Here is an 18392-nt window from a genome sequence, read left to right on the forward strand (position 1 = left end):
ACGGTAAAAGTATTATCACACCATACAACTGGTACCTGACAGACTTCCATGCCAATCTCGTTTATCAACTGTTTAATCCAAAGTAACTCCGACACACAATTTGCCAGGCTTCGATACTCAGCTTCAGAAGTTGACCTGGAGACCACTGCTTGCTTCTTGGAGCACCAGGCAATTGGATTTTGTCCCAAGTAAACTACATAGCCAGAAGTAGACCTTCTATCATCAACAGATGCAGCCCAGTCGGCGTCAGAATAGCAAACTAATTGAAACTTCCCTGGTCTGAAGAACAACCCATAATTCATAGTACCTATAAGATACCGCAAAACTCGCTTAACAGCCTTGCAATGAGCCTCACTCGGAGCATTCATATACTGACTTAACTTATTGACCGAGAAGGCTAGATCCGGCCGTGTAACACACAAATATTGAAGCATACCAACTGTGCTACGATACAAATGAATATCTGCATACAATGAATCACCATTTGAAGCTACAAGCTTTGAAGAACTCACCATGGGAGTAGGTGTAGATGACGCACCCAACATGCCTGTTTTAGTTAGAATTTCTGCAGCATATTTCTTCTGAGTTAGACGTAAGCCTTGACTTGTGTGTTGTACCTCAATGCCCAGAAAATAATTGAGCCTGCCCATATCTTTAAGTGCGAACTTTTCATGCAACTTACACACCACCTTGTCAATTTCAGTAACTGAACTACCGGTCACCACTATATCATCTACGTATACCATGAGTAATACTAGATTATCAGTAAACCCTCGAATGAATAAAGAAGAGTCAGCTTGTGATGCTCGAAAACCAAGTTGGTTTACAAGGTACTGTTTCAAGGTCTGAAACCATGCTCGGGGAGCTTGCTTAAGACCATACAAGGCCTTAGTCAAACGACAGACCAGCTTCTGACCATTGGCACCGACAACTTCAAATCCTGGTGGTTGATCCATATAGATTTCTTCTGTCAAATTTCCATTGAGAAATGCATTGTTCACATCAACTTGCCTTAAGGGCCATCCCTTCATAACTGCTATGGCGAGAACTGTTCGGATAGTAGTTGCCTTAACCACCGGGCTAAAAGTGTCTCTAAAATCAAAACCTGCATGTTGAGAAAACCCCTTTGCCACTAGTCTGGCCTTATATCTCTCAATCGTCCCATCAGCTTTATGCTTCACTTTAAACAGCCACTTGCACCCTATGATTTTCCTGTTAGCAGGCATAGGACAAAGTTCCCATGTCTTGTTGCGAATAAGTGCTTGCAGCTCATTTTGAACAGCTCCTCGCCAACAATCATATTGCATAGCATCATGGATATCAGTTGGTGAGTTATTCACCAAGCCATCAGCCTTGCTCACGTAGACCTTCGGTTTAAAAATTCCGACCTTGCTGCGAGTCGTCATCGCATGAGTGTTGATTGGGAGATTCTGAAATTCCATAGAGACGGGCCTACTAGTAGAGCTGGATGAATTTGAACCAGACAAACTTGACCCAGCCTGTTCACAAGAATTTGAACCAGACAAATTTGACCCAGCCTGGTCACATGACACCTGTACGGGCTGACTTTGACTAGAAGTCGAGACACCTTGATCACGAGCCAACTGAACATCCGGACGTCGTCTAAGACCAGTTCCTTTACTTGTTGAATTCGGCTGTATCACAACAAGCTTAGAGCTTGCTTGAGTGGCATTAGGTATAGCTCCTTTCACTTTACAGTTGAGAGTTGAAAAAGGAAACTCATGCTCATGAAATGTGACATGTCTAGAGACATAAATCCTCCCATCAGCAGCCTGACAACGGTACCCTTTCTGACTTGGAGAATACCCTAAGAACGTGCACAGTGTTGACCGATATTGCAGCTTGGTCGTGTTGAATGGTCGAAGACATGGAAAACAGAGGCAACCAAACACTCTGAGGAACAAGTAGTTTGGTTTAGTCTGAAACAGCTTTTCATAAGGTAAAATGCCAAGGGAAGACGTAGGCAACCTGTTAATCAAATAAACAGCACTACTGAATGCATCATTCCAGTAAGTGACTGGCATAGCTGCATGCGCCAACATGGACAACCCAACTTCAACGATCTGGCGATGCTTACACTCAACAAGACCATTTTGTGGTGATGTATACGGGCAGGTAAACCGCTGTATAATTCCTTGTTGAGACACATACGGCTTCAAGGCGCGAAACTCACCTCCACCATCTGTCTGTAACATTTTAAGTTTACACCCCAAGACACGTTCAGCCTGACGATGAAATAGTGGGAATACAGTAAGAACCTCGGACTTTTTCTGCAAGAAATAAGGCCAGGTATGCCTGGAGTAAGCATCAGTAAATGCAACATAGTATCGAAATCCATTTGACACAAATGGAGCTGGCCCCCAGACATCAGCCACAACGAGCTGTAAAGGTGCAGTATACTCAGTCAAGGATCGAGAAAAAGGCTGCTTACGCTCTTTACCCAAGTGACATGCAACACAACAAGAAACATTTTTATTAGTTTCAAACTGAATGTTACAATGATTTAAAGCCTTCTTGAGAGTTACATCACATGGATGTCCTAATCTAGAATGCCACACAGTTAACGGGATCATTGTACTAGCAGTAAAACATTGAGAAGGACCATTAGCTGTCATTGATGCACCCGAACCCTTTAAATGTAACTTGTATAGCCCGTCATGCACTGAACCACTCAGGAGAACTTGCTTAGTCTTGGGATCACAAACCTGACACTGAGTAGGATAAAACTCAACCATTACTTGATTATCCTTTGTGAATTTAGAGACAGATAGCAAATTTTTAGTAATACCAGGCACATGTAACAGTGACTTCATATATAAAGGTCGAGATGAAGTAGACAGTGTGGACTGACCCATAGAAAGAACTGGTAGAGCAGTACCATTGCCCACATACACTTTACCTGGACCGTTATAAGCCAAAGGTTCTCCTAAGGATGATGCTGAATTCGTCAGATGATGTGTAGCCCCAGAGTCGGGATACCACGTATTATCTGCTACCGTTGCAGGAGTTGCAACATAGGCTTGCGGCATTGAAGTTGTATTAAAAGATATATTGGGAGACATACCAGAGTGCAATGAAGCAGATGCATCAAATGGATTATTCCAATTAACAGTTGAGACAGATGGACCCGACCAACCCGGTGATGGACTTGAACTGGGCACATAGGCAGTAGGTACAGATGGTGGCCAAGAGGCAGTTGCAACACCATGTCCAAACATACTAATATTTGCTTGAGGAATCATAGAAGGTCTAGAACCAATATTTTTATACGATGCATCAAATCGATGATAGCACCGATCAACAAGATGGCCTGACTTACCACACAATTGACACTGTATACGGGATCCAAATGAGCGACCACGCCCTCTACTTCTACCATTTGATGAGGGACGATAGTTGGGTGTATTGACAGTCTCAGGCACCGAGGTTGACTCTTGATGAGATACAAGATTAACAGAGCTGGGAGTTTCACTCACAACAACATTTTGTCTAGCTTCAGCATCAAGCAAGATCGTAGTTACTCCTTGTATACTGTAAGGTACTTGGCTAGCAGTAATAATAGCAATAATTGCTTCATAGTCCGGTGGTAAACCATTAAGAACGGCAGTGATATATTCTAGATCACTAATTACCTCACCACAGCTAGCAAGACTATCAGAATAGTTTTTAATTTTCATCAAGTAATCTTTCATGGACAGCTCACCTTTTCGCTGAGAATGGAGAGCTCTGCGATAGGACATTAATCGCGAGGTGGTTTTGCTACCATACACCGCAACAATTGCATTCCATATTTGAGCACAAGATTCCAATCCAATGAGATGCGGTAAGACAGCTGCACTAACGGACGACAACAGCCAAGAGGCTAAAGCACAATCTTGCTGTTGAAATCTTGAAAAAGCAAGATTATCCTGAAAAACACCATCTTCACTCAGAATCTGTCTAGGAGGAGGAGTCGTACTAGAATCAAGAAACTGTTGTAGATTGTGAGTTTTAACTGCCAAAATCACCTGCTGACGCCATAGCAAGTAATTAGTATCATCAAGCAAAATATTAATCTTCTTGACAGTAATAAATCGGCTGTCAACAGCAGCTTCAGAGACATTAGATGTAACACCCCGAACCCGAGACCGACACCGGAGTCGGACACGAGATGTTAACAAACTTTGAAAAATTTTTCCAGACACTGCCCAGTCTGAGTACTAGTCGCTTCAAAAATCATATCTTGAGTTTCACAACTCAAAAATCAGTTTTGTGATTTTTCCCTGAAACTAGACTCATGTCCCCACCTATGGATTTTTTTCTAGAATTTTTGGTCGGGCCAATTAGTACAGTTTATTAGTCAAAGTCTCCCATGTTACAGGGGTCGACTACACTGACCTTTTCCCATTACGACTGGGATATCTCTCTGCACAGAGCTTCAATACTGATGCCGTTTGTTTCTATGGAAACTAGACTCAGAGGGGAATCCATACATATATGGTATGACCCCTAATTATCTCTGGTCAATTTATAGTGAATTTCCAAAGGCGGAACAGTGAATCCAGAAACTGTTCTGGCCCTGTTCCACAAGAACCCGAATATCTCTTTCTGTACTGTTCCTATAATTGTTTCGTTACTTCCATATGAAAGTAGATTCATCAAGGTTCGATTACATAATTTATTCACTATTTAATTCCACTCCTACGAATTCTTGTGATTTTTCCAATCCACACCACTGCTGCTATCAGCTTCTGTTTTCAAAGTGAACCTTACCTAATTTGGGGTTTCATGGACCAACTAGGGCCTTGTCATACATAAGCCCACATATGATCATACTTAGCCATTCTAGTGGCTGATCATTTGCTCAACACTTCCATTCCGACATAGTTACATCATGAAACCATCTATACATTCATAAATACGAATGGTCTAATGCCATACTCCACTTCTACAAGCCATTTTCGCATGGCTGTACACTTATACATTTCATAAAGTACTCGAAAGACAACAATGGGTAGTCCTATACATGCCATAACAAAATTCAACCAAAATAGTACCCAAAAGAGCCTTTGATAGTGTGGGCGACTTTGACTTCAAGATCCCGAGTCCGATAGCTGGAGAACCAAAAATCTATAAAACAGAGGAGCAATGTAACGAGTAAGCAATTTATGCTTAGTAAGTTTGAGCAAGGAATTCCAGCATAAACAAAGAATATCACACATTTAGCTAAACGGAATATTTCATAATACGCAATTTATCGATATTAAACTTGCTTCACAACATTAACAACCCTTATGCACATACACAATAGACTAACTTAGCCGAAGGCTGATAGCTCGTTTATCAACTGAGCGAACATTTATTTGTAAGGGCTCGATTTAATTCAACACATACGTAACATATCCCCATATTGGGATGTTTTTCGAGTATTCGCTGGAATTTTACAGCAAGCTCATTCGTTACCAATTCACGTACCTTCGGGATTTAACCGGATATAGCTCCTCGTTCAAATGCCTTCGGGACATAGCCCGGTTTTAGTAACTCACACCATGCCTTCGGGACGTAACCCGGATTTAACAACTCGCACGAATGCCTTCGGGACTTAACCCGGCTTTAATAACTCGCACGAATGCCTTCGGGACTTAACCCGGATTTAGTATCTCGCACAAAGGCCTTCGGATCTTAGTCCGGATATATTCACTTAGCACAAAGCCTTCGGGACTTAGCCCGGACAGCATTCAATTAATCATGCACATTCATATTTCATTTTCATTTACGAAACTCAAACACAAGGCACATATCGTCCTTGCACATTCGGCTCAATAGCCACACATAGAGCATGATTTAATCACATTGTAATTTAAGCTCTCTTACTCAAGAACTTACCTCGGGTGTTGTCGAACGATTCCGCTAGCTATTCAACCACTTTTTCCTTCCCTTTATCGGTTTTATTTCCCCTTTGCTCTTGAGCTTAATCAAACAAATAAATTGATTTCATCATTTAGGCATCAAAAGATGAACACAAGGCACTTAGCCCATATTTATACATTAGACATTAAAGTCTCATACATGCAAAAATCATGCATCAACACAACATATTAGCTAATTTCTTTGCCCTTGGCCGAATATGCATGTCCATTTTTGGGGTCGATTTCAACACTTAATACACACATATACACACTAGTAAAGCATCCTCCCCCTTTTCATCAATTTAACACATGCATTGCTCATTAACATGCAAAGTTACATTCGGCCTTAGCACACATCTTGCTAGCCGATTCTTCTCCATTTAGCAACCAATGCACATATGTGCTCACACAAAAAAAAATGCTAAAAAGGAGGTTCAAGAATCATCAAGCCATCATCACATGCATCATTAACAAGCTTCATATTTTGCATGCAATGGCATTAACACAAGCTCCACCTAGGCCGAATCTTAACTCATCCTCATGCCTCATCACCACAACATCAAACATCAACCAAGAATGATTCATCCATGGTCAAGTGCCATTTCCATCACATAGCAAGATTTAGACCATGGGTTAGGTAGAACTCAAGCTAACAACTAAAACATGCATGCTTCTCATGGAACATCATCAAACATACCTTAGCCTAGCTACATGCATGGCCGAATCTCTTCACCTTTCTTCTTCTTTCCTCCTTAAAATTTTTGGCCAAGGATGAACCAAAGGATGAGAAAATTTTTCTTTGTTTTTCTTTCTAGTTTTTGGCAAGCATGAAGATGAGAAAAGGATGAACAAAATCCCCCCTTTCTCTTCTTTAGCTCACGGCAATGGGGGGACAAACACTACACACACATTTTTTTTCTTTTGTTTTCCATTTCTTTATTACCCATACTCCTTATTTTATTCTTCCACTAACAAAACATGTTTCATGACATGTTTTACCCATCCTTCCTTGTCATGGCCGGCCACTACTCATTAGGGGGGGAAATTTGACATGCAAGTCCCCCCCTTTGTCCTCATGCACTAATAGGTCCTCACACATTGACCTATCACATTTTTTGAATTTTCTCACATAAGTCCTATTGACTAAATTCACATGCAATCAACCAAATTGAAGCTTGAAATTTTCACACATTCATAATTACATATTCTACACAATAGTATCACATTCAAACATTTCGGTGACTCGGTTTAGCGGTCCCGAAACCACTTCCCGACTAGGGTCAACTTTGGGCTGTCACATTAGATGCCATTCCAGGCGCATCAGAATGCACAGGAGACGGACTGGTAGGAAATGCCATAAGAACACAGGCCCTCAGAGATCTACCAAAAAAGAAAGAAAAACTGATACCATATTATGATATTCACAAAACAAGCATTGTTATTATTGAACTTATCTGAATCATACGTGCAATACACATATTTATAGCAATAGGTTTAACCGACTAACCATCTAACTAACTACTAACAACTGATAACTAACTAACTGTTACTTAGTTATACTAATATTGATAACTTCTTGCTCAAGCATTGACTTCAAAGGCAATGAATTCAAGGCTATAGTTTTGGAATTCATGGCTAATGGAAGCTTAGATAAGTGGCTGAAATGTGACTCTTCACGCCATTTGAACTTCGGCCAGATGTTGGACGTTGCCATAGATGTGGGGAATGCATTGGATCACCTTCATCACCAATGTGAATCAATGATCATTCATCGTGATTTAAAACCGGCTAATGTTCTGCTCAATAATGACATGGTTGCACATGTTAGTGATTTCGGAATAGCAATGATCCTTTCCGATACCACGAGCAAATTGGGTTTTGTGCAAGCAACTTCCTCACTCATCAAGGGAACGATTGGTTATATCGCCCAGGTAACATTCAATATCTACATATACTATTTTTGTAGAGGGAAGTCGCTTCTTTCAAAAAAAAAATATGAAGTGTCATTTATCAAACAATGAACTAAACCAAAAAGTCTAGTACTTTACAGAGTTGGGATCCGCCTTAATTGGTTGACCTACAAGACCCATGAAAAAAGTATTAGTATAGGATCTATAATAATTATAAAGCTCACTTGGACATGTTGGGATTCGAACCACAACCTGCGACATATAGGCCACTTACCTACAACCACGATACATAGCTCAAGTGGTACCATGGTTGTAGGTAAGTAGCCTATATGTTCTATATTGGTGGTTTGAGTCCTTGCATACCCAAATAAGCTCCATAATTATTATATGCTCTATACTAATATTTCTCCTTTTGAGTCTTGTAGATTTACCAATTGAAGCACTCCCGAAAAAGTTGACCCTTTATAATTTTATTAATCACGTAGGTTCTTTCTTAATGTACTTAAATGTTGCAGAATATGGCATGGGAGGTCCAACATCACCCGAAGGCGATATTTACAGTTATGGAATTCTTCTGTTGGAGATGATTACCGGAAAGATGCCAACGGATGAATTATTTAACAATGGCTCAAGTCTCCATAATTTCTGTAAGATGGAATTTATGTCATTACAACAGTTGAAGGAAATTGTATATATTCGATTGCTCAAACAAATTAATGATCTCAACAAGAATCAGAACATGGAGGTTGATGGCGATGACATTATATGGAAATGTTTCGTTGCTTTCATTAACGTTGGTGTTGCATGCTCGGTTGAAGTTCCGTTTGAGCGAATGAAGATTGAAGATGCCATTAAAGAACTGCAAGCAATTAAGAGAATGTATCAATATCACCATATAGTTAACCAATCGAATTGCTAGGGTTCACAGCTAGAATAAATGGTGGACTTTTCAGGAAAAAAAATTGCTCGTAAATTGTAATGGATACCTATATGTTTGTACTATTCAAAATTTGTACATCTGTCAATTTGTGCGAAGACATTACGAGCCATATTTAGTAAAAGTTACTTGAAAACCAAACATAGAGAGACGGTGATTTCTTATGCTAGAATTAGGTGACCTGCGGTGCATGTGTGTTTTATATAATTTAATTATTTTAAAAGAATTATAAAATATAATATTTTTTATATTTCTCTTGAATAAATATAAGTAAATTAAAAAAAAAGATAAATATCAAAATTATACATCAACTTTAGCCCAATGTACAATTATATACATAAACTTTAATTTTAATTCAATTTTCCCTTATCACTAACACTGTTATCTACGTGACACTATTTTATGTTAAACCTTGTGAAAAATGATGACATGACATTTTACTATAAAAATAAATAAATTTAAAGTACTTCCACGTAAATAAAAAACACAAAAGATGTTGCTTGGAAAATGAAAGGATTGTATGAAATAGAGATGCCACATCACCTTGAATTCCTTACCAATTATTTAATGCCATTTCAACATTTTTATCAATGTTATTGACACATTATTTTGGTAATTTTTTAAACATGAACCTTGGACCCTAGGCCCAAGACCCTAAACCATAGACCTTGAACTCTAGACCTTGGACCTTAAACCCTGAGCCCTGAACCTTAAACTTTGAACCCTAAACCCTGAAACACTAGACCTTAGACCATGGACAAGGGTCCAGGTTTTAAGGTTCGGGGTTTAGGGTCTTGGTTCTAATGTTTAGGGTTTAAGGTCCAAGATACAAGGTTTAAGGTCCATGGTCCATGGTCCAAGGTTTAAGGTCCAAGGTTCATGTTAAAAAATTTATCAAAATGATGTGTCAATTACATGGAAAAAATTACAAAAATGGCATTAAATAATTGGTAAGGGACATAGGATGACTTTGCGTCTATGTTTCATACAATCCTTTCCCTACCTTGAAAAAAAAGGATTTTCAACATGTTTTAGAGATAAATTCTTTTTAGAAATATAATCATAAATTTATATTCATTATCTAAAAGAAAAGAAAGGGGGTATTTTTTAGATCAATAAAAAGACAAAAACTGATATTTTTTTAGATTGAGAAATAGAAGTGATCAAAAAACATCACAAGAAAAGGTATGTTATTGTTCTTTCAATACTAAAGCAACCTCGATTGATTTTTTTTTTCATAATTCGATTAGGATTTCAAATTTTATTATTATTATTATTATTATCAATTCTTTCATCGACATATGCATATATAATTTTGCATGTTGTTTTATGGGTATCTTGTGGGAGTAATTCTTCGTATGACATTAAAAAATATATATATGAAACACATTTTTTTTAGATACCAAGTCATACATAACAAAAAAAAAAGAGAAAGTGTTCAAACCAAAAATAGTAAAGCAAATAAAACATAAACGAATTAGTAAAGCTTAAACTAGAACTTAGCAAAAAAAAAGTATAAATTAGAAAGCCGTGGATTCCAAAGTCAAAAGGCTCTATTGTAGAGAGTATTCTTGTAAGTCTTTAGATTGTGTGGCAACATGCAAGAAGACCCTTCAGAGTGTTATGTTTGTTGTAACATTTTCAAAATATTTATACTGTTTCAATAGTTATAACTGAAATGTTACAAGTTGTCCAAAAATAATGTCACTTGGTAATTAAGCAAGAGTTGTCTTGTCACCAAAAGTTATATCACTTGATTAATAAAAAAAGGGGTAATAATTATTCAATTTGATACCTATTGAATAATTATGTTTGTGTTTAAAGATATGACTATCTGTTTGGGTATCATGTCCCTATGAAGAGACATGAGACCTCTTAGAAATAGGAGAGAAATTTCATTTGTTAGACACACCTAGAAACATAGAAAAAAGTTTCTTTTTGATCTCTCACCATTTTATATTTTTAGATTGTTCTATAAAGAACTATCACAGAATTTCTATTTAGAAATTGATATCCTTGTTATGCTCCGCTCAATGCTCAGTGGACTATTTTCGTCAGTGCAAAATGTAGTTAGTCCTTAGGCTTCATTGTATCCTTGAGGTTTATTTCTCAGTAACTCTTTTGCACACCATATACAGGTGGGGGCGAATAGAACCTTAAAGAAAGTGGCACTGATATACGCCTTGAAGCCTTCGTTAATTTCTCATAAGTTTAGTTTTATCCCTACGCACTAACACTATTTTGGGTGAGGTGTGATTCTTGATCTGATAGACTACATCAACTACAAAACATCTAAATGTTAGAAATAGCTAGGTAATATTTCCAATGAAACTTACGACAGGTAGTAATGAAAAGTTTATGAACGAGTTTTCTCCTACTCCCTGCAACTCACAAAAATTTGTTGTGGAGTGCTTCTTTAAGGGTCAAAATGGCCATCATTGTAGTATTCATAGAGTTGAAAACTTTTGTTTTGGTTGTAAAAGATGAGAAACAAAAAAAGACATTGCCAATATTTCCTTTTGAAAGGTAAAATTTTATTAAGTAAAGAAAAGACTAGTATAACAACAAAAAACATAGCAATAAGGGCATATAATGACATAAACCAAAATATAACACAACCAAGAATTCACTCTGCCAAAATAATAAGAAATATGGAAATAAACACTCATTCAACCACAAACATCATATTCTAAATACTTTGTTGTACTTCTTTGATTTATTTTTCATTGTGAATTATGTTGCATCACAAGTAGTTTGAATAGTTAGCAAGTTGTAAAAAATTAAATAGTTTTGTAAGTGGTTCTTTTGTGTTTATACTTTCTACATATTTATTTTTTATTGATTTGCAGTCAAATGAGTGAGGGATTTGAGAATTTCTTTAGTGTCCTATTAGAAGAGATGGAGGAAAATGTTGATGAAGAAGAGAATTTTATTATTGATGTAACCTGCCTATCTGATAATGATGATGAGTTGTTTGAAGCCATAACAACAATTCAAGAGTACAATAGAATAGATAATGACGACCAAAGAAATAAAAGAAAGTTGAAAACAAATGGTGGGGATGAGACAGGTAACTTTGAAGATGATGATTTAGAATCTAATAGTGATTCGGAGGATGATCTTTGCTCTGATTGTAATGGCCCAAATTCAAGGTTATCGGAATAGTGGTTTCGTAACCACAAATCCGATTTAAAGAGAAATTTATTTTAATATTTTTGCATGAATATTGGTATGATAGGAAAATCGTATGAAAATATCGATAGAAAAATTTTACCGATTTAGTGGTTAGTTAGAAAAAGAAATTATTGAAGAAATTGGGTAAAAATAAGGTATCGAGACTTCAATCTCGTAAAAACAAGTCAAAAATATTTCTATAAATATTTATGAAGTGTTAGTAATATGGTATTAAAATTTCGTTAGAAAATTTTAATGTTTGGGTAGTTAATTAAGTGAAAAGGACAAAATTGAAAAAGATGTAAAAGTAGCTAAAAGGGTTAAATAGCTTAATTGTTAAATGAAGAGGGACATAAATTGAAAATAACCCCAAAAGGAGATATTTTGGGCGGCATACGCTGAGAAAAATCAGGAGAATTGAAGAATTAAGGGTAAAATTGGAATATTACAAAATTGGCTTTAAAAGTTAGGACAAAAGTGGAATTATCTAGATTCCTCTTTATTTTTCTGCATTCCCATCAGCCAAAAACGTCCTAAGGGTTTCTTCAAGCTGGTTTTTCATAATTTTTGTACCAAGTGAGTTAATACTTTCCTTTTTCTTGTAATTTTTGTGTTTTTATGACTTTTACAACTAGGTCCTATTACTAAATTCATTGGTTTTTGATTTTATGAATGAATTTGAAAGTTTCTATGAATATGTGCTGGAATTTTATGATGAAATAGGGTGACTTTGAAGCTTTAATTTGTTTATGAGATGATTTTGTTAGGTAATTTCAATAGAAATTGATTTGTAGGACTTAATTGTGAAAAAAGTTTGGAATTAAAGTCTAGTGCTAAAATTATGATTTCCAAAGCTTATAAAGTAGTTGAAAGTGATGGGATAAAGTGTTAATTGAGAAAAATCAGCTCAATTGAGGGGTTAATTGAGCAAGGATGAAATTATCATTTATTGAAAGTTTAGGGAAAAATGGTAATTAACATCATACACTAAAATAGTTTTGGACAGCAGCAGTACTCTAACTTTGAAAAATCACCAAAAATTGTATAGATTGAATTAGAGGATGAATAAAATATTAAATTAAATCTTATTGAGTCTAGTTTCTTATAAAAGAAACGGTGTAAGAAATGAAATTGTAAATCATAAGATATAATAGGTTTTGTGAGACAAGGTCAGAATGAATTCGGGTTCCCTTGTTCTGAATTTGGAAAATCATTAAAAATTATACAAAAATTATTATGAGTTATAATTTATATGGTTAGAATCCTTGATGAGTCTATTTTCAGAAGAAACAAATAGAAACATCATCTGAATTCTTTACATTGATATAATTAAGTTTTAGTGAAGAGGGGTCAGAACTGTCAAACAATGAAACAGGGGAAACTTTAAAGAATAAACTGTACTTATTGGCTAAACCAAAAATTCTGAAAATTTTATGGTAAGAATATATGTGAGTTTAGTTTCGGGGAAAATTAGCGGATCTTAATTTTGAGTTCCGTATCTCAAGATATAAATAATTTAGCGACTGTGACTCAGTGAGACAGCTTTGAATGCACTATAAATAATAATGGAATTATAGAGAATGTTACATATGAACATGAAAAGTATTAAATTAATGATTAAATTTATTTATTTAGATCCAGAAAATTCAAATACGAAGCAAGATCAAGGAAAAGAAAAAGTTCGGGATTAGTAGATTTTTGGTTACGAACAAGTGTCGAGGTAAGTTCGTGTAACTTGAATTATATTCATAAATGCTTGAAATATTTGTTATTGATGTGAATATGATTTGGATGTTTATTGTATGATAATTGATAAAGTATTGATATTCTTGATGAAAAGAGAAAATAAATCCCGGTTGAACGGAAGGAAAATTCGATGGATCTCTGAAAATGAATTGACGGTAAAAAGGATCTAGCCCGGACGGGTGATCCTATCCTGATATAGCCCTCCCGAAGAATATGTGGAAAATAAATTTAGCCCGGACGGGTAATCCGAATTAGGTCTAAATTTAGCCTGGACTGGTAATTCAGATCCAAGCTCATTAGAGTAATTGTAGTTGCAGGGGATTTAGCCTGGACTGGTATTCCCGACAATACTCTATGAGTTTATATTACAGGGGATTTAGCTTGGACTGGTAATCCCGCTGTAAGGATGAGGTTCGTGGGAGTGTGCTCTCTGAAATGGAAATGTGTGCACATGAATATGAATTGACGGACCCGGATTTGTACACTAAAGTGTACCTCTGAAAATCCATCGAAATTCTGAGAAATTCAACGGGATAGATATGGAAAAATAACAAGGGAATGGAAAGTATGGAATTGATGAGCTCATCAATCACTTGTCTTTGTAATGAATTTATATGATATTTACTTAACTAATGCAAAAAGTTGAGTTTGTATGTGACATGTATATGTTTATGTAAATTGGATGTGTGCTTGTGTTATTAAATGATAGGTGTATAATATGGTAAGTATAATTCTTGTTGCATGAACTTACTAAGCACAAAGTGCTTACCCTGTGTTCCTTTTCCCCTGTTTTGTAGTGTTAAGAGCTCAGAGGTCGGATTTGGTTGGAGACGTATCACACTATCAACCTCAAGATCTCGGTATATAAAGAAACTTTATTTTAGAAATCAATGGCATGTATAAGCTAGTAATGTATATGTTAATGTGAAATGAATGTATAGTTAGCCATTGGTATGGCTAACAAATTTTAGTTTTGGTATGTGATGAGATTATCTTATGAATATGATAAATCTATCTTGAAAATATATTGAAATGGATTGGTTGTGCCGGATTGGTCTCGGTTTAAAATTTGCAGGGAAGATTTGATATTTATAAAGGGGTTATATTAAAAAAAAATTTCAGTAAAATCTGGTAATGCCTCGTATCTTATTCCGGCGACGGAAACGGGTATGGGGTATTACACTGATGGATTTGACTCAGATCAAGTCTATAGTGAAATCTCAAATAGTGATGCACACTTGGAAACCAGAGATGAACCTAGTGTAGAAAAAGAAATTTTCCCCTTTATGATTCAAATATTAAAGTTCTAGAGTTTACTATTGAAATGATTTTCTTGAGTAAGACCTAATTTAAAGAAGCCTTGACCAAGTATGCAATCACTACTAGGTAAACATAGAGATTAAAAGGAGCAAACCAACTACGGTCTCAACAAGATGTGAGAGAAAAATGTAAGTGGTATATATTTGCATCTGTGAAGAAGAATAATAAGTGCAACCCTCAATGGAAGGTGTAAAGAGCTTTAACAACTTTGTTGAGAAATAGATACAAAAAATTAATTACTACTCATTCATTTATCAAGCTTAATTACATACAATCTGTAGTGAAAACAGAGCTTGGTACTAATATCAACATTAGTAAGGCTAGAAAAACTAAGCTAAATGTACTAAAAGAGATGGAGATAGATGTGATTGAAGAGTATGTGACTTTATATGATTATGCAGAAGAGTTGAGAAGATCTAATAGATGGAGTACAATTGAAATTAAGATAGAAATGCTTGTTTCTAGATTTCCACCATTATTCCTAAGGTTTTATACTTGTTTTGATGCTTTAAGGAGAGGCTTCTTAGTTGGATGTAGGCCTATCTTAGGAATGGATGGGTGCTATTTAAAAGGAATAGATAAAGGGGAGTTACTAACTGTTGTGGCTAGGGATGAATATAACCAAATGTTTCCTCTAGCATGGTGTGTTGTGGAGGTCGAGTCTACAACATCATGGACTTGGTTTCTTGAGATTTTGAAAAGAGACATTGGCACTCCTGATGGATTTGGGTGGACATTCATATCAGATCAACAAAAAGGCAATATTACCTTTAATTAATATGTTGATTTGCATAGTTTATAGTATATCATATTTTTTTTTTATATATTTTAATTTAATTTTGTAGGGGAAAAAAGTTTTTAAACAAATATTCCCACATGCAGAGCATAGGTTTTGTACTAGGCATGTATGGGCAAATTGGATTGGAAAAGGTTCGAATGGGTTTAGAGGAAAATGTTTGCAAAAAGGCTTTTTGGGCACATGTGAAAGCCACTAATGTACCATGTTTTGAACAGATGTGTATTGCTCATGAAAAATAAAAAGAGATGGAAGTTGCAGCTCTTTTGGATGCAAATGAGACAAGGTTTTGAAAAGTATATTTAAGCCATAATGTTAAGTGTGATTCAGCAGGTAACAACCTAGCCGAAGCATTCAATGTTAGAATCATGCAAGCCAGGTTAAAGCCAATAATAAGTATGCTAAATGATATTAGGTTGGCTATCATGGAACGAATTATTAGTAAAAGAAAAACAATACTTGGATGGAAAAGGTTGTGTGGTCCTCTAATTAGAGCTAAGCTTGATAAGAGCATAAAATAATCTACTAAGTGGAATAAGCATTTCAATGGAGATTATGGATATGAGATCATGTGTGGTAGGATCATATTGTGGACCTACTTGTTCATGTAGATTATGAGACTTGTCAGGCATCTCATGTGCACATACAGTGTGTGCCATTTACAATAAAGAAGAGGATCCAGAGAAGTATTTGACAAAATGTTATAGCAAGGATATGTTAGTACAAATCTCTGGTGAGGAAAATCTTGAATGCACGAAGGGAACTTGAATTGAAAATGAAGAAATAGGACAAGGCTCCAAGGCATGTATCAAGCCGCTATCTTTAAGGTTATATTCACCCCACCTATATTCGGTGTTCAAAAGAGTTTCAAGCAAATTAGCCTTTAGGATACAATGAATAACTATTTGTGTTTTGCACTGACAAGAATAGTCCACTAAGCAGTAAGCAATAAATAACAAGAAAATTTCTACAAAGAATTTCTATAGTAACTCTTTGTAGAACAATATAATAATATTAGAAAATGAGGAAGGATAGAAAGAACTCTTAGAACTTGTTGGTGTGGTTTCCAAATGAAATCTCATTCCCATTTATAGGAATTTTTGTATCTTTTCATAGAGACATTTCAATAGGTGTCTTTCTGAATAATAATGTCTAAAAGAATACATAATTAATCATTTAATATTATAACTATTTAAATAATATTGAGAAAATATTATTTAATTTGAAATTTTGGAAACTTAAAATGAAACTTTGTTAATGCGAAAGTTTTGAAAAACTTTGAGAAACTTTTGGGAGAAACAACTCAAATGGGTAAAATCGAGTTCTGCCTTCCATTCACAAACTGATGCCTTTTATAGAGGGCTATTCTCTCCTTACATCATCTAAATCGTTTAATCATTACATTTGAAACTTTTGAAAATAAATTTTTAGAGAATATATTCTCTGGTTACAAAATACAAATTACATAACTATTCACTTGTCTTTTCCTGCAGGGAATATTTCCTGTTCACGCATTATTCTGTTGCAGGGAATCTTTCCTGTTCACATCATTTCTTGTAGGGAATCTCTCCTGTTCACGCATTATTTTGTTGCAGGGAATCTCTCCTGTTCACATCATTTCTTGCAGGGAATCTCTCCTGTTCATGTATTATTTCTTTTTGGACCTGGTGATGGTTACCGAAGTGGTATCATCTGCAAGATCCACCGTTTTGATTGAGGATGCCGGAGATTCATCTTCAGATTCGGAGTCCAATGAGCTGAGCATTTCAGCCATGAGTTTTTTGTATTCTTTTTTGGTCTTGGCTTGAGCTAACATTGCACTGGCTGTTGACTTTGCTTGAAGAAATTTTGCTGTGGTTTTGTAACAACCCGGTTTGACCCTAATCGGACATAGTGGTTTCGGGACCACAAGTCCGAGACAAAAAAATATTTTAATATTATTTTGTGTGTTTATTTTGTGTGCATTTGATTGTGTGAAATTTTCGTGTTTTAATTTTGTTGTTTGAGTGTTCGATTAAACAAAAGGATTAAATCGCGAAAAATGAAAATTTAGGGGTTAATTATAAAAGCACCTAATTGTTGTTGTCTTTTTAAATGGAAGGGTTTATGATGCAATAAGACCATAAAGTAGATAGTGGGTGATATATGACATAATTGACCTTAATATATGTTATAAAAATTTATTATAATAAGGTTAATTTAGTCAAATGTTAAATTAAACATTAAAATTAAAATAATTGATGAAAAGATGAATGTTTTCATCTTAACTTAGCCGAATTCATGCAAAAGAAAAAAAGAAAGGAAGTCAAGTATTATTCGGCCATTTTAAAGCTTGATTAAGGTTAGTTCTTTGTTCGGTTTTTGATAATTTTTACGTTTTTGAGATCGTTGCTTCGAATACTATCCGACCCATGTTTAAATTTTTGATTTTGATGAATATTTTGAGTTGTTCCATTGATGAAAATTTGTGTTATGTGATGTTTGATGATGAATAATGAAAGATATATTTTAGATTAATATGTTTTGTATTGGAATTTTTAGTGAAATTGAGTAAATAGGGCTAAATTATGAAATTAAATTTTTGGGGGACTAAAGTGTGA

At 35.5% G+C, this 18392-nt stretch overlaps 1 protein-coding gene across 1 annotated transcript; it reads left to right on the forward strand.

Annotated features, from left to right (window-relative positions):
* Positions 1-7540: 7540 nt before the first annotated feature.
* Positions 7541-17600, forward strand: LOC107915598 (putative receptor-like protein kinase At3g47110). The gene is made up of 4 exons (XM_016844736.2): positions 7541-7826; positions 8335-8698; positions 11606-11908; positions 17420-17600. The coding sequence occupies exons 1-4, from the start codon at positions 7541-7543 to the stop codon at positions 17598-17600; spliced, it is 1134 nt and encodes a 377-aa protein (XP_016700225.2).
* The last annotated feature ends 792 nt before the right edge of the window (positions 17601-18392 follow it).

The sequence above is a fragment of the Gossypium hirsutum genome, chromosome D10 (genome assembly GCF_007990345.1).
Source record: "Gossypium hirsutum isolate 1008001.06 chromosome D10, Gossypium_hirsutum_v2.1, whole genome shotgun sequence".
Lineage (NCBI taxonomy): Eukaryota > Viridiplantae > Streptophyta > Magnoliopsida > Malvales > Malvaceae > Gossypium > Gossypium hirsutum.

Excerpts from the sequence above, each read along its gene's own strand:
- LOC107915598 (XM_016844736.2), top strand. The coding sequence starts at position 7,541 with ATGGCTAATGGAAGCTTAGATAAGTGGCTGAAATGTGACTCTTCACGC. Across the intron at positions 7,827-8,334 it reads ACTCATCAAGGGAACGATTG|AATATGGCATGGGAGGTCCA; the intron begins GTTATATCGCCC and ends TAAATGTTGCAG. Across the intron at positions 11,909-17,419 it reads TGTAATGGCCCAAATTCAAG|GGAATCTCTCCTGTTCATGT; the intron begins GTTATCGGAATA and ends CATTTCTTGCAG.